This window comes from Oncorhynchus nerka, linkage group LG7 (assembly GCF_034236695.1).
Source record: "Oncorhynchus nerka isolate Pitt River linkage group LG7, Oner_Uvic_2.0, whole genome shotgun sequence".
Lineage (NCBI taxonomy): Eukaryota > Metazoa > Chordata > Actinopteri > Salmoniformes > Salmonidae > Oncorhynchus > Oncorhynchus nerka.
This window is the reverse complement of record NC_088402.1, coordinates 38,003,393-38,030,207: the sequence shown is the minus strand read 5'-3', so window position 1 is coordinate 38,030,207 and position 26,815 is coordinate 38,003,393. Positions and strand designations below refer to the sequence as shown.

Genomic DNA, 26,815 nt, shown 5'->3' with positions numbered 1-26,815 from the left:
CATAGGGGGAAGAACAAGCAATGAGGTGGGCAGAGCCAAGCACGAGCTAGCGAAAGCCTATTGCCGCGTTTTATGGCGTATTTGCATATTTCCGTTAGGGAACGCCTACTCTGTGACGTTCGTGTGTGCAATAACTCAATTTGCCCTTTGCACCCCTTCTAAAAAACGCAACTTTTAGAAACTTTGGCAAAGGGTAAAATCTACAACACTTAGTCCACTCTGTTCTTAACATATTATAGTTTTGAAAACAGAAAACTGTATTGAGATCAAATGTTTCATATATGAGAAAATTCGCTACATGTTCGCCAAATCCATCTTGCTCCATCTTTTCCACAGGCGGCCACTGGGCTTAGGGAAATGAAACGCCAACCGGATGCTTCACAATTTGTACATCCGGTGAAATATGTGTCTCATTGTTCTATCTGTGTCCGAGAGGGTTCAAAAAGATTAGCAACTTCCGCGTTCTTTGCATAGCAACAGGCGAAGATGGCGGATTGTACGGACCCAGTTAAATAACGTGTGGGAAGTTGAAACGGAAAAAAGACAGAAGTTGGGGTTTTTAAACTCTAAAACGGAGTGACAGAGTCCTCCAAGGACTTACATCGTAAGCCATGGCATCAGCTAATGTCCGGATCGGCCAACAAGCTTTGACGGTGCTGGATGTGGCACTTCGCGTCCCTTGCATCTTTATTATCGACGCCATTTTTAACTCTTACTATGATCCTGGGTCAGGATGGGCCGGGACAGCGGGGAAGATTTTAATCCGAGTCATGGGTAAGATAATTATTCGTTTTGGACTCCTACATGCGAGCAAGTACCACCCTCTTGACAGCTAGTTAGTTACTATTGTACACATCAGGGTGGCTGAGCCGCGTCACGTAAATGGCGAAGGGCCTCGACTACAGTCCACTCCTTCCAAAGCCGATTTACCAGCGATACCAACTCGAAGACCTTGTTTTGCGCAGTTGTTAGCCAGCTAGGTAGCTAATAACTCTACCCCAACGAATTGTATGTTTCCTAGTACAGTTAGCTAGCCAACTAAGTAACGCGTTAACTAATATTTGTCATATGCCTGTCTATCAAACAAATGAATGACAGCCAGGTGTCCTAAGATATTTTACTTATGGCCAAGTAGTTAGTAAACTTGTGAAGAATAAGCTAAACCAGTTGTCCATAAAGGACAAATAGTTCATTGTGTGGCCTTCATTTTGTCTTGTCAATACTGTCAGACAAACATGTTTAGATGTCAAACAAACCTCTAACTAGCTTGCAGAACTCAATGTGCCTTTTTTTCCAACACAATGTTTGCGTGACAAACAGCCTACCTACCTAGTATACAAGTTACACTATATATAGAAAAGTATGTGGACACTCCTTCAAATTAGTGGATTTAGCTATTTCAACCATACCCGTTGCTGACAGGTGTATAAAGTCGAGCACACATGCATGTAGTCTCCGTAGACTATGGAACGCCGCTTGGGTCTTTAGATGCATGTCAAATAACACTCGTTGACGCGTTAAATAAGCTTTTAATTTGACACGTCAAATAACACAATTCTGTTGTATGTTCTGAATTTGCACGTGCAAGCCAAGCGCCACCACTGTCAAACTGTACTAAAAAAGTCTGCAAACAAGCACACACTGGCCACGAACAATGTGTTTACAATACCGCGTTGGTAATAAGTCATTATTTGTTCAACCGCTAACGTTATAAGCAGCCAGCTAGCATCATCTGGCTAGTGAGGCTCGACCTGACCGGGTTGTGTTGTGAAGCTAGCCAATAAGGATTAGGCACATTAGTGGAATTTGCGGTTTGCCTTCAAAATAAAAGTACCTCTTTTGAAAGCGATGCAGAAGGTTACAATTGGTGAAATCATTAGACGATATGATGTTAAACAAGGTTGGAATGTGAAGCAATGAAATGGGGTATCAGTCTACTCTGTGACACCCTCAGAACACAACTGTGAAGAGTTTACGCAAATATTAGCGTTGTAGTTCTTATCGTGTGACTGTGAAATCAGCTCCCTAGTCAGCATATTGTGTGTATTGACATTCATATTGCACTGTACAGCTTTACCTAAGGATTGGGGATCAATGAAATGGGGTGTCAGTCTACTCAACACCCAATATTTTTTCCCAACGTCCTCAGAGTTATCAGACTTCAAAACATCAACACAGTATTGTTTTTCCTCTGGAATAGTGTTCAATACACAATAAATGTGTCTCAATTGAGATGTTTCAGAGTCCTGCAATAAGAGCTACGACACTAATGTTCTCTGGGTGTCACTGAGTAGACTAATACCCCATTTCATTGATCCACAATCCATAGGTAATGACCACCACCTTCCGGAGACACCTGAAACCCCACCTCTTTAAGGAATACCTAGGATAGGATAAAGTAATCCTTCTTCCCCCCCCCTTAAAAGATCTAGATGCACTATTGTAAAGTGGCTGTTCCACTGGATGTCATAAGGTGAACGCACCAATTTGTAAGTCGCTCTGGATAAGTGCGTCTGCTAAATGACTTAAATGTAATGTACCAGTGAAATAAGTATGCCCCAGTGCATTTTTGTGATTTTTGTCAAATTATCTTTTGATTTCAAATAACATTCCAACCTCGTTTAACATGATCAATTATGACATAATTCTATTTGTATTCAATTGCATCACTGTCAATTTTGAAGGCTAACCGCAAAGTCCACTATTGTGGCTAGCTTCACATAGATGGGTCCGACCACCATTAATCAAATAAGAACTGTCTTGTAAATTAGGGTTATTTTAGATGACACCTAGCTATACAGTTAGCTAGCTAACTATACAGCTACTGAAACAGATTGTTGTTTTTGGGGAAGAACATTGTTTGCATCTATCAGCTAGCTAGCTTTTTTTACGACCAGCACTGTCCAGAGCTTGGGGAAGGGCAGGTGCGCTAGACAACTTTACCAGCATCATAGCATACATATCGATGAATCGTTGTGACATATGAAATACGAGTGAGCGTAATCACTGTGTAATAACTATGTACAAAATTAATGAACGTGTTAAATTATTATGACATGCAGTCATACCCAGGTCCTGATTGGTCAACAAGCTTATTGGACACGTCAAATAGTGCACGTGCAAGCCAAGCGCCACCACTGTCAAACTGTACTAAAAAAGTATGCAAACAAGCACACACTGGCCACGAACAATGTGTTTACAATACCGCATTGGTAATAAGTCATTATTTGTTCGACCGCCAAACGCTAACGTTATAAGCAGCCAGCTAGCTTTATCCAAACGGCATTCCATAATAGACAAACATTGGCAGTAGAATGGCCTTACTGAAGAGCTCAGTGACTTTCAACGTGGCATCGTCATAGGATGCCACCTTTCCATCAAGTCAGTTCTTTGAATTTCTGCCTTGCTAGAGCTGCCTGTTATTGTAAAGTGCAAACGTTTAGGAGTAACAATGGCTCAGCCGTGAAGTGGTAGGCCACACAAGCTCATAGAACGGGACTGCTGAGTGCTGTACAGTGTAAAAATCGTCTTTCCTCGGTTGCAACACTCACTACTGAGTTCCAAACTGCCTCTGGAAGCAACGTGAGCACAATAACTGTTAATTGGGAGCTTCATTAAATGGGTTTCTAGGCCAAGCAGCCGCATTGCCAAGTGTCGACTGGAGTGGTGTAAAGCTCGCCACCATTGGAGCAGTGGAAATGCGTTCTCTGGAGTAATGAATACCCTTCACAATCTGGCAGTCCCACGGACAAATATGGGTTTGGTGGATGCCAGGAGAACGCTACCTGCCCCAATGCGCACAGTGCCAGCTGTGACGTTTGGTAGAGTAGGAATAATGGTCTGGTGCTTTTTTTCATGGTTCGGGCTAGGCCACTTAGTTCCAGTGAAGGGAAATGCTTTCAACCTTGTGGAAAAAGTTTGGGGAAGACCTTTTCCTGTTTCAGCATGACAATGCCCCTCGTGCACAAAGCGAGGTCCATACAGAAATGATTTGTCGAGATCGGTGTGGAAGAACTTGACTGGCCTGCACAGAGCCCTGACCTCAACCCCATCGAACACCTTTGGGATGAATTGGAACACCGACTGCGAGCCGGCCTAATCGCCCTATATCGATGCCTGACCTCACTAATGCTCTTGTAGCTGAATGGAAGAAAGTCTCCACAGCAATGTTCTAACTTCTAGTGGAAAGCCTTCCCAGAAGAGTGGAGTCTGTTATAGCAGCGAAAGGGGGACCAACTCCATAATAATGCCCATGATTTTGGAATGATATGTTCTAGTAGGTGTCCACATACCTTTGGCCATGTAGTGTACCATACTACTCCCTCCTTGCAAACATGTCATTTAGACCTATGTAATGTTTTTCAGACACATTTTTAGTTTGCCTTGCCAGAAGAATCCGACCCTACCATTGTGGTTGTTTACACTGAGCTGCACTGGGGTAGGAACGCAATCATGGTTACATTAAGACACCATGAAGCCGGCGAGAGATATGGGTTGGAAAACATACTTCGATGCATTGATGGGATATGCCACTGTACTCCATTAGACCTTTATCCACACGGATACATCGAAGATTAATGGTAGGGTCGGTATTTTCTGGCAAATAGTTTGCCTAAACAGTAAGATACTGCCAAATGACTGATTCCTCTCCAGCTAACTGTAGATCTAAACCTTATCATAAATCAATACTTGTTATACAGTAGGGGGTTTATTTCTTGTGATGGCATGAAGGTAAAACATTTTTGTTGCATGCACTGCAGAAACAATTTGTATGTTGACAATATGGTTTCAATTTGTTTCAGGTATCACGGTCTCCAGTGTGGTCCTGGTGTTATCACAGAAGGCCCTATTCAAGGTCTACACACTATTCTTCGCTGTGCTCCTGGGAGTGGCGGCCGTTCTTATCAACTACTACGCCACATCTCACATAGACTTCTACAGCGCCTACTACAAAGCAGCGCTGGGCTTCAGACTCCTCCCACGAAATGGGCCCACCCTATGGCTGGGCATGGCTGTGGTGCAACTCCTTTTTGGCATGGGCTATGTGGTGCTGCTAAACCTTCAGTCTGTGTTTGCTGCTCTTATGGTCCTGGATATCATGATTCCACTGTTGGGGCTCATAATCGAGCTTCCCGTGGACGTACGGCAACTGGTAGCGGTGGCCTCTGGCCTGGCACTGGCTCTGAACACAGCTGTGTGCCTGGCCCTTAAGCTCAAGTGGTTCTACTACTCCTGCCGCTATGTCTACCTGCTGGTGCGTCACATGTACCGCATCTACGGGCTGCAACTTCTGGTGGAGGACACCTGGAAGAGGATCCGCTTCCCGGACGTGCTGCGTGTCTTCTGGCTCACACGCATGACAGTGCAGGCCATCATCCTAGTCTACGTGGTCAAGGTGGTGCGGCACGAGAGCGGCGACCACAGCTACCTGACGTGGGACGTTTTCTGGGACCTGTTCAGCAACCTCATCATCAGCGGCTGTGACTCTATGCTGACAGTGTTGGGCATGAGCGCCGTCATCTCCTCCATCGCACACTACCTGGGGCTTAGCATCCTAGCATTCATCGGCTCCACCGAGGAGGAGGACAAGCGGCTGGGCTTCGTGGCACCCGTTCTCTTCTTCATCCTGGCCCTGCAAACGGGCCTGAGTGGTCTGGACCCAGAGGAACGGCTGGTACGGCTCAGCCGCAACATGTGCCTTCTGCTGACTGCCATCCTGCACTTCATCCATGGCATGACGGACCCCGTGCTCATGTCGCTGAGTGCCTCGCACGTCTCCTCCTTCCGCCGCCACTTTCCGGTTCTGCTGGTGTCGCTCTGTCTCTTTGTGCTGCCTGTTGTGCTCAGCTATGCCCTGTGGCACCACTATGCCCTCAACACCTGGCTGTTCGCCGTCACTGCCTTCTGCGTGGAGCTCTGCCTCAAGGTGGTGGTGTCGCTGACGGTCTACGGCCTCTTTATGGTGGATGGCTACTACAACGTGTTGTGGGAGAAGCTGGACGACTATGTCTACTACGTGCGCTCCATGGGCAGCATCATCGAGTTTGTCTTTGGCGTCATCATGTTTGGCAACGGTGCCTACACCATGATGTTTGAGGCGGGCAGCAAGATCCGCGCCTGCATGATGTGCCTCCACGCCTACTTCAACATCTACCTGCAGGCTAAGAACGGCTGGAAGACCTTCATCAACCGGCGTACGGCCGTCAAGAAGATAAACTCTCTGCCGGAGGTGAAGGGCGACCAGCTGCGTGACATTGAGGACGTCTGCGCTATATGCTACCAGGAGTTTGCCACGTCTGCGCGCATCACCCCATGCCAACACTACTTCCACGCACTCTGCCTCCGTAAGTGGCTCTACATCCAGGACACATGTCCCATGTGCCACCAGAAGGTGTATATTGAGGAGGAGGTCCGGGACAAGGCACCCTTCTCCAACAACAACGGCTACGTGGCGCCAGGCGGGGATCTAGGCCAGTTTGCAGCACCCGGCGGGGCAGAGGACGAAGCAGCCGCAGGTGGGGCTGAGCCTGAGAATGAACTACTGGAGGATAATGACAGTATTGAGTATGACGAGGATGAGTGGGGGACACAGAACAGGGAAACGCCTATAGAGGAAGACTATATTAATGATGACACAGACTCTAATGGGGACTGATCAGAATATAGAGAGAAATATATTAAATATATATATATTTAAGTTAAAAACAATTTTCTCAATATCAGGGATGTCATTTATTTTCTCTTTTTAGATTTGTTTCCTTTCTTGTTTGTCTTTGGGCTAGCTGCAGAGGTGTAATTGCTATGACTGAGTGTGCCTAGGTGGTTGGGTGTCCCAAGAGGTGCAGTTCAGTGTGAGACCCACATTCCTCGTGTTTTGTAGGGATGCCGTTGGTCATGTGTTTGCTGTTTTGCTGAAAGAAGGTAAGCTGGGAGCCGAGAGGGGTTCCGCAGCGCCGCGCTAAGAAGAGGTTTAATTAAAACGTGACGTGCTACTGTAATCACTGATATACCTCTTATCATTACTACTGGTCTCTTGTGTGACCTTGGTTAAATTGTGTACGTTATTGTACATGTAATAAAAACACGTTCCCTTAGAAAATATGTTGTATTCAAATTAGTGTTTTGACTGTACTTTACTCGATTTCAACAGATGTTTGAGTCATACCTTGAAACTGAAATTGCACCATGTTTTGATCAGACCATGTGTTAATTAAATGATCTCTGCATTTCAACTAGCTCACTTCAAATAGTTGTAGCCATAGCCGCGGGAAGTAGGGGTGCTGAGGGTGCTACAGCACCGCCTGAAAAATATGAATATAAACCATTTTAAAACAATATTTTTTTGCCTTTTTTTTTCTTCTTACAAAAGCAGTGCACCGCACCTTTAAAGTTGAACTGACAGCGTTTTAACTACTTTGCAGATATGAAATAGAAAAACCTTAATATCAGTAAAAAAAAAAAAAAATCCCAGTTTATGCTATAAAACCAACTTTAAGAGGTTTTAAAAATAGGTTTTATTTTACTCAACATTCCATGATGTACACTTAGGCATTGTTGGCAGAATAGATGGATGGAGGTGACTGCCAGATTAATATAATTCACCAATACATTTCTTGATAGTACACAAAATATTGCTATCAGGTTGTAAATCACAGCTGGCCTGGTACATTGTTTGCTACCTCCATTCGGGATGCACTTTCAGTTTCAATGACTCAATATTTTGGACAAAAACGGACGAATGTAACGAAGGGCAATGATCACAGGCCAGTCATTACCATGGCTAATAAACTAGTGTGTCAATTTATGTACCAAGTTAAAAACACTGAGCCTAGCTAGCTGCTAGGAGGATGTCATGCCATTGGAGGAGTGGGTGAGTGACTGACTTTTTCCCCTCATAACGTTTTTCGATGGCTAGAGATGCAGATGTCATTTGGTTAGCTAGCAAGAACTTGCACAACTGTTATCCAGTTAGTACATTTATTGCATTCGCAAATTCACTCAGGCTATCTATCTACACTGATTTTCAGAGCGCTCTCGTCTGTGTGTCAGGGCGCAGAATAACTGAATTTACGAACGCACAACAACTGCTAGATATGACCGGTGTCAGTAAACATAGGCAAAAAAAGTAATAGTTAAGATGTAAACAGCCAAACCAGCTCTACTAGGGCGATTAAAATGGTCAGAGTAAGGCGTTCCTTCATTTGTGTCTGGAAGTAGCTAGAAAGTTAGCCAACTTTAGACAGTTAGCGTGGGAGTTTGGTTGGGACAAGAATTCATGCATTGGCAGGCAAGCTGCAGAAAGACGAGTAGGCTACAATTCCCCATTTACCAGTGCAATTTTGACGGGCAACTTGCTGAAAGTTTGAGATGGTTTAGCCTTATCTTGTTGTTGATGTGCATAACTGAGGGAGAGAGAGACTACATTTCCATGGTTGTTTGATCAGTAAGACTGTAAAGTTCCTAAATCTAAGAGGACTCCCGTGGTATTTACATATTTTCAGAAATCCATTCAGGTGTATTTGTGGCTTGTGGTGAATGCATTCTAATCTAAAGGCTGCGTTGTTGCAACTGCCTGTAAACACACAGTCCAGTTCAAAGTGAATGATGGGAGGCCTGTGTGGCAAATAGCTTGTTTACGTAAATGCCTATTGTAGCTCTAATTTGCTATGGTGGACCGGTCTGCGTAGACTTCTGGACGAGACAGATGTTTTATTCACTGAACTGTCTATTAATTGTACAAACGCAGGGCCGCATTCCCGCTCTATATTGATGTATACTTTTCACAAATGCCTTACTGTACGTCATTCCCAAACATTCTAAGAATTTATGAAAATGACCATATCTACGTGCTTGCTTGTCAGATTTTTTTTAAAGGTGTCATTCTTCCTGGGGGTGTGAACAGATTTTAATATAAAATACTGTCAGTTCACTTTAAGAGTGCTAGTGGACCGATATAGTGTCCGTAACTCAGGCAAGAATATTTTTTCTGCACCCCTTCACTTCTTGCGTTTAGCGGATGAGAGCTATTGTCAAGGAAGAGAGTTTGTGTTTATACAGGACGTATCGCCCCACCTACGGTCAACCAATCATGTCAACACGGAGCCCTCTGCATTGTTACACAATTTGAGAGGTGTCTGTCGATGCCGTACAGAGCTTGATTTGGCCTCTGCATGCCTCCAGATGATTGGCTATTGCGTAACACCCTCCATACCAGGCCTCCGAACACATGGTCGGATCAAGCATAAATGGGCTTTAAATCCACTCTATTGCAGTTTTAAAACACAACTAAAATTACATTATTTAAAAATGGCAACAGCTTCCGGAGAAACTAAAGTTTACAATGTTATTTTCAATATAGCTTTAAAGTGGTTTGGTCAGTAAGTACCCAAGAATACCTTCAAACACTGTAGTAAATGCACCCTTTTCATCACAGCATGATATGAGCAGTGATGAACTTTGAGCTGTTTTGACAAGTACCTAGGAGGAACTAGCAGGGATAAGGGATCGACATTTTCCAACTCTGCCTACAACACACAAATCAAATTCAAACCAAATGCTGAATCCTCACATAGATACTTGACAATGCAGCCATTATTACACATTCTTTGGCAAAACAAAGGTACTTCTGATCACACATGGCTACTCATGTAATAATGCCTCGAAATAAATTGAGTAGCGCATCCCGTTTTAAACCACAAGGTGGTAACATTACAGCATTTTTATTAACTTTGCTTTACAAACAGACAGCATGGGATGATTCCCTAGTTGTTTGATATTTGATAACCCATTTAGCCGAATGTATGTACATTGGACATTTTAATTTCGTAATGACTGATTCATTTAAATTTGATACGTTTTGTGTTGCATTTTGGGAGATGTGGTTTACCACTACTCGAGGCGGAGCTCAGTCATGATGAAACTTGGACCAACAAATATCTCTGGAGACGTGGTAGCAATAATAATTAATCTAGCTAGATGAATATATCAGCTCAATGTAGTAAATGATGATCGAGGAAGAACACGAGAAGAAAAACCACACTGTATTTGGGAGAAAAACAACTACATGGGTCGCAAGTGGAAGTAATCGAGGAAGGCTTCCAGTCGACGACTCGGCTCATAACATTGAGATCAGTTTTTTGGGCCATATCAAGACTTTCTGAGGAATTGCAGGGACGTTTGCAGTGAAATTGCTTTTTTTCTCAAGCCAAAAAGTGTGGACCCGACGCCACAATATTTTCTTTACGGATCGTCGACTCATATTGGCAGGCATGCCAGAGTCTTTGGTGACATGCGGTTTTGTGCAATTAGCTTAAGTTGGCTAGCTAGCTATTGTTTTCCTTTCGCGAACTGCTGTCTTGCCAAACACATTTAGTAATATATTATTCCAGAAATGCAACAGGAGTCGACTGCAGTTTGCTAACTACATTAGTATTTCCAAAATAATAGAAGAGTGGACTTTCACTTTGCATGGGCATTACTTTATCTATAAAGTAACGTTGCAACTTGGCAATAATAGCTAGCTAGTTTAACTTTACTTGCTAGTGTGGTTTGGCTAGTTTGACTGCTCTCAAATGATTACGCTAACGCGTTCAATGTTGGCTACTTACGTTACTACAGCAAACACCTTGGTACAGTAAGCTAGCTAGTTTTTCGAATTGGCTGGTTGGCGGTGCTGTTCAATGTCAAACTGGAGGAGAACCTATCCATCTTATTTGAAGGCTTTTGGGATACACCATTTTTTATTTGTACGAACAACACATTTGCCCCCTTTGCCACAATGTTCAAGCTTTGTCTTCAGAGAACTCTAGGATACACAGTCTCAGCAAGAGCAGTGCTGGAAAGTGTCACTGCCGGAAAGGTTTTGAAGGTGTCCCACGTGCAAAGCTGTTGGATGGGAACGCTCGGACTCAACGAGCAGCGGGAGCACCTGAACTCTCCAAAAAGAGCAAAAGAATTCATCTACAGCCTTCACCCCAAAGAAAGAACATGTTTACTCAAAGAACTGCAGAGCTTTGAGTCCATAGCTATAGCACAAGGTAAGATAAAAAATAAATAAAAAAACAGTTATTGTAATCAAATTATGTCCAATTTCAAGGGTCACTAATGGATGTGGTTCAGATAAATTATAGTCCAAATCGTTCAGAGATGAGTAGAAATAAGTGGAGGGCGCCCAACCAGAGTGCATTTTTTGGCTGCACCCCTACTCAATCATTGAAAGGGAATAGGCGCAACGCTCGCCCACCATTGAACATGATTTGTTTTTATTTAAAACAAGGTTAAAAGAAGGCCATTGAAGTCAAAACGTTAATCTTTTAAGCATACTTAAAATATATAGAGAATCATGGTGGGCGTGTTGCTCCTTTTCAAATAGAACGCAACATTTTCACAAGGCGTTTGGGTGGGGTTAGGAGACACCAGCGTGGAGGCCACTTATGATTCATACCTCTTTCCAAGGCGTTGCCTGTAACCTGCCCCCTCTCCCATTTCTATAGCCAGAATAGATTCAGACCCCTTGCTTACAGCTGCACTGGGGATGAATAGGATTCCAGATTTAGATTTAAGATGCGGTAGAGCCAGCGTGAGATATGGCTTGGAAAACGTACCCCAACTGTGAAACAGATAAGATTGACGGTACTTCTCGTGTAATATTTGGTATATTGTGACTATTCAGAATACAATGCATTTATCATGTCTGGATTGAGGTATGTTTTCTGAGTGTTATCTCTCGGCCGGCTCCGCAGTGTCACAACCAAAACAAAAGCAAATGCATCCAACAAGCTTGGAGTAATTATTGCGTGATAAGAATTTGGGACCATATACCAAACTTTTGACCAATTCAATACTAGGGCTGTCCCCGACTTTAAAAAAACAACTTGTTTGACCGAAAGTAATTTATTCTTTCAACCAATCGATTGCAAAAACAAATGTACTCATAGTTTTCCACATAAGACACACCCTATGTGTTTTAATAAAATCAACTATATCCATTGAGCTTGTCTGATGCTTTAAGCTTACGGTTTGATGCCTTGAGGGTGTCAGAGATCTAGATAAGCAGAAGAGAAAAAAAACGTAACCAGAACCCAACTATTCTCCTCCCGCCCCTGCTGGCTTTCGCAGTTTCTGCCATTACTCTCCTGAAGATACCGGTAAAATGCTACATGAGGTGTCTGCAAACTTTCTCATGTGGAATGCCAATTTATCTTGCCATTTCTACTAGGGATGCATGATATCGGTGAACATATCGGAATCGGCCGATATTAGCTAAAAATGCCAACATCGGTTTCGGCCCAATGTCTAGTTTAACTGCAATGTTAAAAACTGATGTCAAAGCTACCGTGCATACCTATATGACGTAATGACGCCACATAAAATTTTGCGCTACATGTGCAACACCGCATTCCTAACCTAGCCCACACAATGTCTGCTGTGTGAATCGAGCAGTCATTTGAAAGAGTAAGAACATTTCTGCAAGACAACTCAAAGGCAAAATCCATTAAAGCCAAGATAATGGAATTCATTGCCCTTGACAATCAACCGTTCTCTGTCGTGGGTGATATTGGCTTTTGCCCGACTGGTCGAGCACCGGTACACAATTTTTCAGATGTTGCCCTACCGGAGTTACAGTAATAGCGTCACTGCTATTAGCTTCACAACATACATACTATGGAATGCTGTTTGGGTCTTTGCGTGTCAAAAAAGATACGGTAGCACTGTCAAAGTTGTACAAAGAAACTCTGTAAACACCGGCCACGAACTATGTGTTTACGATACCGCGTTGGTAATAAAGCATAATTTGTTTGACCGCAACTTCTGGAGTAGCTAGCTTTAGCGTGGTACCTAGCTTGCACCAATACAACCAGCCTGAAAACAATGACCAGTAGAAACTGCAGTCATTTTCATTATTCTTCGCAATGATTTAGGAATCCTTGTGAGTAAGTATTAGCTAGGTTGCCACTTGTTGTTCGCCTATTGAAATTGAACTTCAGTTCATGAAAAGAAATAGCTAGCCAGCTACTTAACCCTGTTGCCCAAAGCTAACCTTATAAGCAGCCAGCTAGCTTCATCTGGCTAGTGAGGCTCGGGTTATGTGTTGTGAACCTAGCCACAATAAGGATTAGGGACAATAGTGTAATTTGCGGTTTGCCTTCAAGATAAAAGTATGTCACTGACAGTGATACAAATGAATACAAATAGAATTATGCCATACTTTTATTTTGAAGGCTAACCGCAGCGTTCACTATTGTGGCTAATCCTTATTGTCAATCAAATAAGAACTCTTATAAATTAGCGTTATTTTAGATGACACCTAGCTATATAGTTAGCTAACTAATGATAGTTACTGAAACAGATTGTCGTTTTGCTATGTTTTCGGGAAAGTACATAAACTCAGCAAAAAAAGACACTTACCCTTTTCAGGACCCTGTCTTTCAAAGATCATTTGTAAAAAAAATCTAATAACTTCACAGATTTTCATTGTAAAGGGTTTAACCTCTTGCTCCTACTTGAGACGCTTGCGTCCCATCTAGAGCTCTGGAAATGCAAATGCGCTACGCTAAATGCTAATAGTATTAGTTAAACACTGTTTCCCATGCTTAAGTTGCTGCAGGGGGTGCTGAGATGTTGGTATGGGTAGCCAGGTGGAAAGCATGGTCCGTCGTAGAAAAATGCTTATTGAAATGATTGATTATCGTAGATTTATTGGTGGTGACAGTGTTTCCTATCCTCGGTGCAGTGGGCAGCTGGGAGGAGGTGCTCTTATTCTCCATGGACTTTAGTATCCCAAAACTTTGGGGAATTAGTGCTACAGGATGCAAATTTCTGTTTGAAAAGTTAGCCTTAGCTTTTCTAACTGACTGAGTATATTGGTTCCTGACTTCCCTGAAAAGTTCCATATCACGGGGGCTATTCGATGCTAATGTTCTTAGTTCTACATTTTTTGAATGGGGCATGCTTATTTAAGATGGAGAGGAAAGCACTTTTGGAGAGCAACCAGGCATCCTCTACTGACGGGAAAAGGTCAATATCCTTACAGGATACTCGGGCCAGATCGATTTAGAAAGGCCTGCTCGCAGAAGTGTTTTGGGGACCGTTTGACAGTGATGAGGGGTGGTCGTTTCACCGCGGACCCATTACGCACACAGGCAGTGATCGCTGAGATCCTGACAGCAGAGGTATATTTAGAGGGCAAGTTGGTCAGGATGATATCTAAGAGGGTGCCCTTGGTTACAGATTCAGGGTTGTACCTGATAGGTTCCTTGATAATTTGTGTGAGATTGAGGGGATCTAGCTTAGATTGTAGGACGGCCGGGGTGTTAAGAATATCCCAGTTTAGGTCACCTAACAGTACGATCTCTGAAGATAGATGGGGGGGCGATCAATTCACATATGGTGTCCCGGACACAGCTGGGGACTGAAGGGGGTCTATAACAAGCGGCAACGGTGAGAGACTTGTTTCTGGAAAGGTGGATTTTTAATAGTAGAGGCTTGATTTGTTTGGGCACAGACCTGGATAGTATGACAGAACTCTGCAGGCTATCTTTGCATTAGATTGCAACTCCGCCCCCTTTGGCAGTTCTATCTTGTCAGAAAATGTTATAGTTAGGAATGGAAATTTCAGGGTTTTTGGTGGTCTTCCCAAGCCATGATTCAGACACGGCTAGGACATCCGGGTTGGCGGATTGTGCTAAAGCAGTGAATAAAAAAAACTTAGGGAGGAGGCTTCTGATGTTAACATGCATGAAACCAATGTTTTTACGGTTACAGAAGTCAACAAATGAGAGTGCCTGGTGAATGGGAGGGATGCAGGAGGCTGCAGGACCTGGGTTAACCTCTACATCAACAGAGGAGGAGTAGGATAAGAGTAGGGCTAAAATAATTGGTCATCTCGTGCTTTCGGAACAGAGAGTAAAAGGAGCAGATTTCTGGGCGCGGAAGAATAGATTCAAGGCATAATGTACAGACAAAGGGTATGGTAGGATGTAAGTACAGTGGAGGTAAGCTTAGGCATTGAGTGACGATGAGAGGTTTTGTCTCTAGAGGCACCATTTAAGCCCGTTGAGGTCACCGCATGTGTGGGGGGGTGGAGCAAAAGGGCTAGCTTAGGCATATTGAGCAGGGCTAGAGGCTCTACAGTGAAAAAAGGGGGGGAGGGAATCACTAACCAAACAGCAATAGACAAGGCATATTGACATTAGGCAGAGGCATGTGTAGCCGAGTGATCATAGGGTCCAGTGAGTAGCTAGGCGAGCTGGTGACACGGCGATTGACAGCTAGCAGATGGGCCTCAGGGGGACATCGCAACGGGAGAGCCTGTTGAAACCCCCTCGGACAGTTACGTCGGCAGACCAGTCGTGATAGCTCGGCGGGGCTCCATGTCGGCAGCAAAGTGTCCAGGCCAATTTGCAAAAGTTATTGAGGCCCAGGAATTGTCTGATGGCTCTCTTCGGGTCGTCGGGAGATGGGCCTAGCTCCAGGCTAGCACCAGGCTAACTGGTGCTTGCTTCGGGATAGAGACGTTAGCCAGGAGTAGCCACTCGGATAGCAGCTAGCTAGCTGCGATGATCCAGAGTAAAGGTTAAGAGCTTGCGGTAGGAATCCGAAGATGTGGTAGAGAAAGGCAGTCCGATATGCTCTGGGTTGATATCGTGCTGTGCAGACTGGCAGGAATTGACCGGGCTGAGGCTGGCAGATGTCTGAGTTAACGGTGATGACTGCTAGCAGTGGCTAACTGACTAGTAGCTAGTTAGCTGGCTAGCTCCTGAAGGGGGTTCCGATTCTAAACTATAAAAAAATAGCAGATCCATACCACATTGGGTGAGGTGGGTTGCAGGAGAGTATGTTCAGTCCATAGATGGAAATTGAGATTAAAAATATAAAAAATGTATTCGAAGAAAAACGATAGATGGGACAAGACAATTAAAACCGACATCCCACTGCTACGCCATCTTGGGGTATTGTGTGTATTAAAAAATATATATATATAATCCAATTTAGAATAAGGCTGTGGAAAAGGGAAGGGGTCTGAATAGTTTCTGAATGCACTGTAGTCACTTGTCATGAGATGTGAATGTAGGATACTGCTGCCTTGTTCCATGTCACCCTGTCTTCATGTTCAACAGGAAATCCCCAGGAGAGTCGCTTAGTGATTCAAATAACTTTCGTATTTTTTTTGACAATCTTGTCACTAGTTGTAAGCCTTGTGATTACGACATCAGCTTAAACAGCTTTTAACACAGAAATTGCATTGAATATCAACGCAGTATGGCGTTGTAGTAATGGTCTCTTTGAAATGATAACCCTGTTATCCAAACAAGAATGCAACTATGTGCCAAGCATCATAATGAAAAGATCAAGGGATGATTGTCTGTTCACCCAGCACCAAATCTGTAATGGCAAGTCCATGTCTCAGCATTTTATGCAAATATACCAATAAGTTGATTTTTAATTTGGAGTGGTCAGAAGTGTGTTGAATAAATGCAGTTTCCCTCCCTTAGAAGCCATTAAAAAGCAATTAATAGTCTTGTCTGCAACTCCAATTTCAGTCAAATCGTTTTAGCAGATTTCAGGCTTTTTTGAGCTATGTAGTCATTTTACAATCTCTATGGTATCTGGCTGCATTGCCCATTGTTCACTGGCAAACAAAACATCTTGGCACATATTTCCTTTTTTCCTCTCCAATTTAATTTAGGATATATTTACTTTCACTGCTTTTATGGAGATTAAATTGGCCATCAGAGACGAGACACAAATGCACATCTTCTCCAATTTGGTTCCTAGCAGCAGGTACAGCTACTCTTATCTGATGTTTTGGCTGCTTGAGAAGTGCCAGTTCCTCAGAACTGTGACAGCTGGCAGATGGTGACGATTGCCACAGACGAGATGAATAGACAGCTCTGTAATTAGGCAGAGGCAGATGCACCACTCCAGCTAAGCTCTGAGGGAAACAACCTATCATCGCAGCACTGCTGCCTGCTGTGCCAGTTGTTCAGAAAGGCAATTTAGAATGCAGTGTTGATATCGCTCTAAAATGATGTTGTCTAGGTCTCACTGATTCCTCCGAAATGAATGAAGTGGAGGACATTGGAGTGGCAGATGACATATGTAGCCTTATGCTATTTCTCATTGAACATCTACTGGCTGCAGATTGCACAGATATCAATTTTGGAGTCATAGAAGTTTTGGGATATTTTCCCATCTGCCCAGTCTTTGAGTCAACAGAAATGAAATCAAACCATAAGCCTTTGTTGTGCCAGATGGTGTTGTTTCCTCAGCCACTACCAACATGTTTATTATTGGTTTTAGAGCGACAAAGGTAAAAAGCTCTGGACATTCACATCCCATTTTTCACGCTCCCTCGAGCACTTTTCTTTCAGTTGCAACATAAGTTTGTGGCTTCTATAGTCCACACTGAAAACTTATTCTCTTTTATGAGCGGCTGTGCACTCATGAGCAATCTGGCCTGCTGCTTTTGATTTAATAAGTAGGCTATTTCATGACATCAATTGTATTTCCATCCCCATTTAACTGCGTCAGTTGGGTTCACCTCACCCTAGTCTTGTGTTACCCCTCCAGAAATAGCGCCCCAACCCCTCTGTCTCAAGGGAGCATCTTTGACCTATTCCAACCACGGTCACATTTAGAGTTGTGAATCTGCTTAGCGCTGTGCTGGGGTTTGTGTGTTTGTTTTTAAAACTGAACTCTTAATGAAGGACCCAATTGGGGCTAAAGGCATTTGTCTCCCATAATTCACCCAGGATGCACCTGGCCACCGTCCCAGAGTGCAACCTGCTCTAGTGACCAAATGCATCTAAAACTGGAATTGCAAACTCAATTTCTTTTATGAGACATGGAAATAAATCACCTTTCAATTCTGGACCCATGCTGCTACTATCACAACCAGGGGTTGGAACCAAAAATAATTTTCCAATCGCTTCGTTCTGAACAGTACCATTTATTTATTTTTTTGTTTTCTGTTCCACTGTTCCGACCAGCAAAATAAAGTTCTGAACCAGTTGGAACCCCCAAAAAGTACCTGATTTATGTCGTTCCTTTTTAACCTGAAAGTCTAAGCCTTTAGGGGGGACGGGACTTTAATTTACAGTTTTGATTCTGTTCCTCTAATAATTTTTATTTTCTGTTCCCTAAACCGGTTCCAACACCTGACTACTACTAATGAATTGGGGGGGAAAACTACCGTTATATGATGAGTAATGGGAGACGTCCATGCCTGTCCACATTCACTCCCACAAAACAGCTGACTGACTAGTAGTACAATAACTTCTTAAACACAGAAACACATTTACTGAATATCCTACCCAAGATTTTTTTTCTCCCATTGAATATTGGCACCTCTTGGCTAGAGCGGAGTAGTTCATTCAACGTTAGGCCTATACAGTGAATAATATGCTGGAATGTTTGCAGAAACACATCTGTGCCAAGCTTTCTGGGAGAGAAAAAATGAGGGTGGATTAGGATCTGAAAGATCTCCCCAAGTGCACATAATTTTGCAAATATAAATGTTTGTTTTTGATGTTCTTGCCTTTCAGAGACGCAAGAGACTTCACCGCTTACTCAAGCTCAGATCCGATACGGTAAGATGAAAACTGTCACTCAAATTATGAATAAAATGTTTTTTGTACCATAGAGATATTTATAGCTCAAAAGTTTTCACAGTGGGGATCAAAGAGGTTGTCCCTTCCATAGCCACATTATACATCTTGGAAAAGAGTCTCTAATTGTCTTATCAGCTTTGTTTCCCAGTCGCTCTACTCTAGTGCTATTTATCTCAAAATAACCAACAATATAGTGTGTGTGGGGAAATCTTTGAGTCAGCCATTGAAAATGACAGTGTCAGCTTTCAAACAGTGGTACTGAGCTAGTTTTTGCCAAGCTGTTTGACAGTATAGAAATTGTCAGTAGTACATTGCCTCCATAAACATATAGTACAGGCAGGCACAAACAAGCATGTGTGAGTCACTTAGTGACAGGGTAAGTGTCAGTCACTCGCATCACTCAACAGGAACATTCCTATTCATATGATGGAGACAACTCCCAAGACAGATTGATTTTAGCAGCAAACTATAAGAATATTTTTATTTTTAATATCCTTTACAATTTTGCTTGCAGTGCTCCTACACAATGCAATCCCCTTCATTGGTTTTGGCTTCCTGGACAATGCCATCATGATTGCGGCAGTAAGTGGTATGACTTTTTTAGGTGGTTGAATTTACATATAGTTTAGTTTTAAATTAGCATTTGAAATGTATTTTGTATTTCACATTGTAGAAGGTCTATGGGAGGATGAATTGAGATTTGTTTTGTTTTTGGAAGTCAACATGAATATCTAACACCAAGAAACAATTATAATATTTCTGCTTTTGACTTTTAGGGAACCCAGATTGAGTTGTCTATAGGGGTCACCTTTGGACTATCGACCATGGCAGGTAAGATTGATTGTGATCTGGAACATTCAAATGTAGCAGCAGCTCCCTCAATGGACATTGGTCGATTTGGAATACTTCAACATTCTGAGTGGTGCAGCGGTCTAAGGCATTACATCTCAGTGTAGGAAGCGTCACTTCTGTCCCTGGTTCGAATCCAGGCTGTATCACATCCGGACGTGATTGGGAGTCCCATAGGGCGGCTCACAATTGGCCCAGCATCGTCCGGGTTTGGCCGGTGTAGGCATCATTGTAAATAAGAATTTGTTTTTAAATGACTTGCCTAGTTAAATAAAGGTTAAATAACATTAAAAAAAACACCCTTACAGGGGTCAATTATCCTACAGTATAACCAAAAGAGAAAAATAAACAAGTCTAGATAGCCTCTTACCAATTGGGTACATTAACTGTTGCTATGGATACCACATCAAAAGATACCCCAGTCCTAATTTCAGAGTGAAACCAAAAGTACATATTGGGACGACCATCTGATTTGGAAGGTGATGATGGTATACCCAGTCTAGTATATTCCATATCCTGTGACAGATGGCATTCATTTTACCCTCCACTATGGTGGCTGATGGATTTTGTAGGCTACTTTTTTGGAAGCATGTAGGCTACTGTCCCTGAATGGAATTCAACTGAGAAAAATGATTTTGTTTATTTGATATCTGCTTTTTCCATTGATGACTACGGCAGCTATTACAATTGGGCTAAAGCATCTCCCGAGAATTGTGGGATGCTTTTGTTTAGAGTAGACTATGTTTCCCTCATGCCAAATTAATCTGTATTTAACTGATTGAGCACATCTGATCAGTCCCAAACAACTGCTTTTGCAAGGTTTTGGATTCGTTAGACTGAGATACTCACATTCTGCTTATGCTCCCCAAAAATACATTTTAGTGCACTAAAACAAAAACACATTTCGGGATGCAACACTAGTGTGTGGAACTGAATTCCTGGACCACTCTAGCACCTTGGGGTTCACTTTTGCATTATCACCACTATCCAAGAAATAATGGTTTAATCAGTGAGTACAAGAACATATAGATGCTTGCCAAATCCAATTCTCATAGTCAGCGCTGTCTAATGCTGGCTCATGTTAATACACATCGATCTACTTGAATTCATTGTGCTTGAAATTGGCTCATCTCATCCATAATTTACCAAGTGCTATTATATAGTGCCACTACACATCCTCACCTCAGTGCAATTTATGGTTGCTCCTTATCCCAGTGTGATGCACAAGCAGCGTTTTCACGATGCTGTCAAGGTTTTAAGCAGCCAGATCTAAGTAGTTCCTTGGGCTGGTCAATATTGTGGCTGACTTTTGAGAGCTCCCTGATGCTAATGAAATGGAGTGATAATACAATTCAGTACACTGATCTAATTGCAAACTGTAGAGACAGTGGCTGAACTTAAAAAATATATATATTTTAAGTATCAACAGCCTTTCAGCATTGTTACATGTTTAAACAAAGAACAGGAGCAGTTGTATTGAAAAATATTGAACTGATTTTGAGAATCGTTTGGTTGAGACTGCATAAATCCCTGTTATTCCCCTTCTGTTTCAGCTGCAGCTCTTGGGAATCTGGTTTCAGACCTGGCTGGCCTTGGGTAAGAGGACCAACCACTCCTCCGTTAGTTCTATCACAGTCTAAATATTAGACCTATCAAAGCTGTGCAAGTATTTCGGGGGTACACGTTACTGGGTAGACTGGTATGATTATGAAATGAGTGTGTGAATTTCTTTTCTGTGAAAATTCAAATTTGACCTTGAAATGGAAGGGTAATAAAAAATGTACATGACTACCATAGCTAGGTTTCTTATATTGTCCTTCTGTGGGCAGTCTTGCAGGATACGTGGAAATCCTAGCTTCCAGGCTAGGAATGCAGGTTCCTGACTTGACCCCCAAGCAGGCAGACATGTGGCAGACCAGGGTTAGCTCGCACATGGTGAGTGTTTAGAAATTATCTTTATGGGCTGGCCTAGTACTGGACTAAAAATCTTAATCTGGTTATGAGAAACTGGCCATATATAAATTGAGATATTTAGAGGATGGCTGGGTTACTAGTTATCCATGTTCAAAGAGTTATGATAACCTAATAGACATGCAATATTCTCAGGGAAAAGGCATTGGAGTCACAATCGGATGCATTCTCGGAATGTTCCCCCTGCTATTCCTAGGGGATGAAGATGAGCACAAGAAAAAATAAGCACAAACAAACACCCCAAACTCTTAACAGCATGTAAACTATTTTTTTGGTCTTGCGTCAATTGCAACAAGCATCAGCAGCATGATTTTAGTTGATCTCTATCTCTGAAAACCTTCTCTATTTCATTATATATGCCATTTACCAGACGCTTTTATCCAGTGACTTAGTCATGGGTGCATACATTTTACGTACGGATGGTCCCGGTAATCAAACCCACTATTATGGCACTGCAAGCGCCATGCTCTACCAACTGAGCTACCAGATAATCTTCTGAAAATATATTATGAGCCATTAGGCTTATAAAGTAGTTGCATTTGATGGCAAGGTATTTTCGCAGGATGGATTTCGTTGATGGGTTGAACATTTGTTTGAGATTAAGTTAAACCAATGTACACTACCGGTCGAAAGTTTTTGGAGCACCTACTCATTCAACGGTTTTAATTACATTTTTTTACTATTTTCTACATTGTAGAATAATAGTGAAGACATAAACTATGAAATAACATATGGAATCATGTGGTAACCAAAAAAGTGTTATATATTTTACATTTGAGATTCTTCAAAGTAGCCACCCTTTGCCTTGATGACAGCTTTGCACACTCTTGGCATTCTCTCAATCAACTTCAGTCTTGAAGGAGTTCCCACATGTGCTGAGCACTTGTTGGCTGCTTTTCCTTCACTCTGCAGTCTGACTCATCCCAAACCATCTCAATGTGGTTTAGGTCGGGGGATTGTGGAGGCCTGGTCATCTGATGCAGCACTCCCATCACTCTTGTTCTTGGTCAAATAACCCTTACACAGCCTAGAGGTGTGTTGGGTCATTGTCCTGTTGGAAAAACAAATGATAGTCCCACTAAGCCCAAACCAGATGGAATGGCGTATCGCTGTAGAATGCTGTGGTAGCCATGCTGATTTAGTGTGCCTTGAATTGTAAATAAATCACTGACAGTGTCACCAGCAAAGCCCCCCCCACACACACTATAATACCTCATCCTCCATGCTTTACAGTGGGAAATACACATGCGGAGATCATCCATTCACCCACACCGCATCTCACACAGCGGTTGGAACCAAACATCTCAAATTTAGACTCCAGACTAAAGGACAAATTTCTACCGGTCTAATGTCCATTGCTCGTGTTTCTTGGCCCAAGCAATTCTTCTTCTTATTGATGTCCTTTAGTAGTGGTTTCTTTGCAGCAATTTGACCATGAAGGCCTGATTCACACAGTTTCCTCTGAACTGTTGATGTCTGTTACTTGAACTCTGTGAAGCATTTATTTGGGCTGCAATTTCTGAGGCTGGTAACTCTAATGAACTTATCCTCTGCAGCAGAGGTAACTCTGGGTCATCCATTCCTGTGGCTGTCCTCATGAGAGCCAGTTTCATGATGGCTCTTGATGGGTTTTTGCGACTGCACTAGAAGAAACATTCTGTTCTGGACATTTTCTGTATTGACTGACCATGTCTTAAAGTAATTGACTGTCATTTCTCTTTGCTTATTTGAGCTGTTTTTGCCATAATATGGACTTAGCCTTATTTGGTAAAAGACCATCTTCTGTATACCCACCTACCTTGTCACAACACAAGTGATTAGCTCAAACACATTAAGGAAAGAAATTCCACAAATTAACTTTTAATAAGGCACACCTGTTAATTTAAATGCATTCCAGGTGACAACCTCATGAAGCTGGTTGAGAGAATGCCAAAAGTGTGCAAAGCTGTCATTAAGGAAAAGGGTGGCTACTTTGAAGAATCTAAAATCTATATTTTGATTTGTTTAATTAACACTTTTTTTGTTACATATTTCATAGTGTTGATGTCTTCACTATTATTCTACAATGTAGAAAAGAGTCAAAACAAAGAAAAACCCTTGAATGAGTAGGTGTTCTAAAACTTTTGACAGGTAGTGTATGTGATTATCATGAGTTATTGCAAGTTACTCATAGACTCATCCCTGTTGGCCCACTGATGGACTACACTGCAGTCAATTGGTTTACATTTTATCATGGAGTTGTTGGAAGCTGAAATGAAAACACAAATAATGTTGTCAGTCTTCAAGTTTCACAATTTTGGCAAAAGATAAAACCAAGGAAAATGTAAACTGTTACCTCGATGGTATTTTATTTTTGTTCTGATTGAAACATCAACCGGTTGAACTAGCTTGTACATTATAGAATATTTTCAAAGGATATGTCTTTTGTTGAGGAATTTCTGTACAATATATGATTGATTTTTAATTTTTTTGTCAACAAGGAAAAGGGGATTACTTTATCATTTGACAATCAGGTCACGAATGCTGTTTATAGCACTACCAACCCAGTTTTTCAGAAGTTACAAACATACCTGTACTATACACACACTACATTGAGAATGCATAATGCCGTGGGTTCCTAGGATGTCAACATCTTGAATTGGCTAACTGTTGCTAACTAGCCTTCACAATTATTTTAGCAAAGCCTATTTTCACAATTGAAGTGCCTCAAGTTGTATTTTTATTAATTTTTTTGACCTTTTTAAACACAAGCACACAGATTTTTATTTTGTGAAAAAGTATTTAACTTCATGTTTGAAAGCGTCATTTTTAGTATGTAAATGTTTGCTAATCTGCTTTATTTTGGAGAAATTAAGGAAACCGTTTCTGAAGTAAGCTGAACAATTAAGCGTAAAACTGCACTCACTACAGTATGTGTTCTAAAACAGGTTGGATTTATGTGGACAGAAGACGAGCAATACAATGTTTCTTAAAATGCAATTACTGCACCTATTTTGTTGCCAATATTATATACTTTTTGTAGGATAGCTACGAATTTGTTTATCTGAGACAACCATTTACTTATGGTGGTCTAAAATCAGATGTTTTAAATAGATGTAATCAAACTAGTCATTTGTGTGAAAGGAAATTATTTGTTTTCTGTCTATTTGAATATCGGTATTTGTTTTCTCAGTTTGCCTTTTTTGATTTCAATAAATGCAGAACTTAAACTGGAATGCCCCTCACCACACTGCTGTATTTCCTCATGAATGTTCATAATGACCCTTTATTATTTAAACTATTACTGCTAAATGCAGTTTTGTTGTCAGCAATGTACTTGGATGTAAAAACACCATTGCAGCACAACCAGACTAATAAGAAAGTGTGCACCAAGGTGTAACAAATGGTTTGATAGTTTTGTTTGAAAGCAATGAATGTTGTTGTGGGTGAGTAGTATTTCTGCAGTTTGGTCTTGATCTCTCTACATCCTTCTCTTTAGCACTAATCGCCATGCACAATTTCCTCACCTCTGCCCTCTGGTGGCTGAAACATTTGTATCTGCCTCGGCTCATTCCCCTTACTGCTATTCCTCCTGGCGTTCTCTGGTCTTGCTTGTTGCACCAATTTACCCTCCCGTGGAATCTTTGTTTTTGTCTGATTTCCATCAATTATCTGAATAGCCATCTCCCCCGTCCTTGCTCTCCAACTCTTCGCTCTCCCTTATTGGTTATTGCGCCACCATGATATCTCAGTAGACTTCTCCATCTCTCGTCCTTGTGTCATGTTTTTTCTTTGTCCCCATTAATGAACATGCAAGAAAGTCTCATGCTAATGAGAAAGCTACCGGCATTCATTTAAACAAATATGGACTTGTCGTCCAATGCTCTTCCCCACTACCATGTGCATAAAATGTATCTATGCTGCCATGTTTGCATTTTAAAATGTATACTTGTACCATTGAAGAGAAAATACTTGTGTAAAAAGACTGACTGCTCTTGTATTTTGCAACAATGATTTAATAAAACATGCAAACAATGTTTTACGGTTCTAATACTTTTTATAAAACTGTTCTGTCCTTCCTCCCCATCCCTCCTTTGTGCATGTGGCCTGTGCAAATGCAGGCTAAAGGGGTATGCTTACCTTAATCCAACACCTTGTGATCTTGTTACGGAACATTTGGCGTGTTGGGTTGAGAGTTGCTGGACCTAAGTCTTAGTCCTGGTTGGGGCCACCCCCTGAATGCTCTACAGTATTTTACAGGTGTGTAAGGAAGTGCTATTTCTTATGCAAATGACCAGCTTACTGCTATTACATTGCTATAACTGAGACAACACATAACAACGTATTTTCACAGTAAAACATGTTAGGTCCCATACAGGATAGCTCTCACACCCACACACACAGCACACACACATACACACACTCACTGTGAGGACACCTAGATAAGAACGCACACACATACACCCACACATTGCGAGGACACACAGCCTTGACTTGCCAAGACAAGAACGCACACACATACACACACGCATTGCGAGGACACACAAACTTGCCAAGAAAGGAACACACACACATACACACACTCATTCCCTCTCCTGGGGATGGACTCCAAAGACAAAGAACTCTTCCAAACTGCCAATGGGACGTCGACACCAGTCTGGAGGGAACTGCCAATCAACTACCAGCAACCTACCAGAGGCCAGATCTACCAGAATCTACCTACGTCATACACATGAATAAAATGACTGTACACAATGTAAGGGGAGATCAAGCTTTGATCCTAATTGTTATAGGCCAATTTCTATCTTGCCCTGTTTATCAAAAGTGTTGGAAAAACTCAAACAACTGACTGGCTTTCTTGGTGTCTATAGTATTCTCTCTGATATGCAATCTGGTTTCTGCTCTGGTTATGGATGTGTCACTGCAACTTTAAAGATCCTAAATGATGTCACAACTGCCCTTGACTCTAAGGAATGTTGTGCTGCTATATTTATTGACTAGCTTTTGATAAGGTAGACCATTCCATTTGTGTGGATTGGTTAAGGAGTATTGGTGTCTGAGGGGTCTTTGGCCTGGTTTGATAACTACCTCTAAAAGAGTGCAATGTGTAAAGTCACAATCAATCAATCAAATGTATTTATAAAGCCCTTCTTACATCAGCCGATGTTAGAGCGCTACACAGAAACAGCCTAAAACCCCAAGCAGCAAGCAATGCAGATGTAGAAGCATGGTGGTTAGGAAAAACTCCCTAGAAAGGAACCAGGCTCTGAGGGGTGGCCAGTCCTCTTCTGGCTGTGCTGGGTGGAGATTATAACAGTACATGGGGCGGCAGGGTAGCCTAGTGGTTAGAGTGTTGGACTAGTAACCGAAAGGTTGCAAGTTCACAATCCCCGAGCTGACAAGGT

The 26,815-nt window shown here is 42.1% G+C and overlaps 2 protein-coding genes across 2 annotated transcripts; both read left to right on the top strand.

Moving 5' to 3' along the window:
* The first annotated feature begins 444 nt into the window (after positions 1-444).
* Positions 445-7,099, top strand: LOC115131578 (E3 ubiquitin-protein ligase RNF139-like). The gene is made up of 2 exons (XM_029663389.2): positions 445-774; positions 4,803-7,099. Exons 1-2 carry the CDS (start codon positions 612-614, stop codon positions 6,653-6,655), a joined length of 2,016 nt encoding a protein of 671 aa, XP_029519249.1. The 5' UTR covers positions 445-611; the 3' UTR covers positions 6,656-7,099.
* A 2,693-nt stretch (positions 7,100-9,792) lies between these two features.
* Positions 9,793-25,447, top strand: LOC115131577 (transmembrane protein 65-like). Its single transcript, XM_029663388.2, has 7 exons — positions 9,793-11,036; positions 18,546-18,590; positions 19,126-19,193; positions 19,388-19,442; positions 21,014-21,056; positions 21,290-21,395; positions 21,567-25,447. The coding sequence occupies exons 1-7, from the start codon at positions 10,778-10,780 to the stop codon at positions 21,654-21,656; spliced, it is 666 nt and encodes a 221-aa protein (XP_029519248.1). The 5' UTR covers positions 9,793-10,777; the 3' UTR covers positions 21,657-25,447.
* The last annotated feature ends 1,368 nt before the right edge of the window (positions 25,448-26,815 follow it).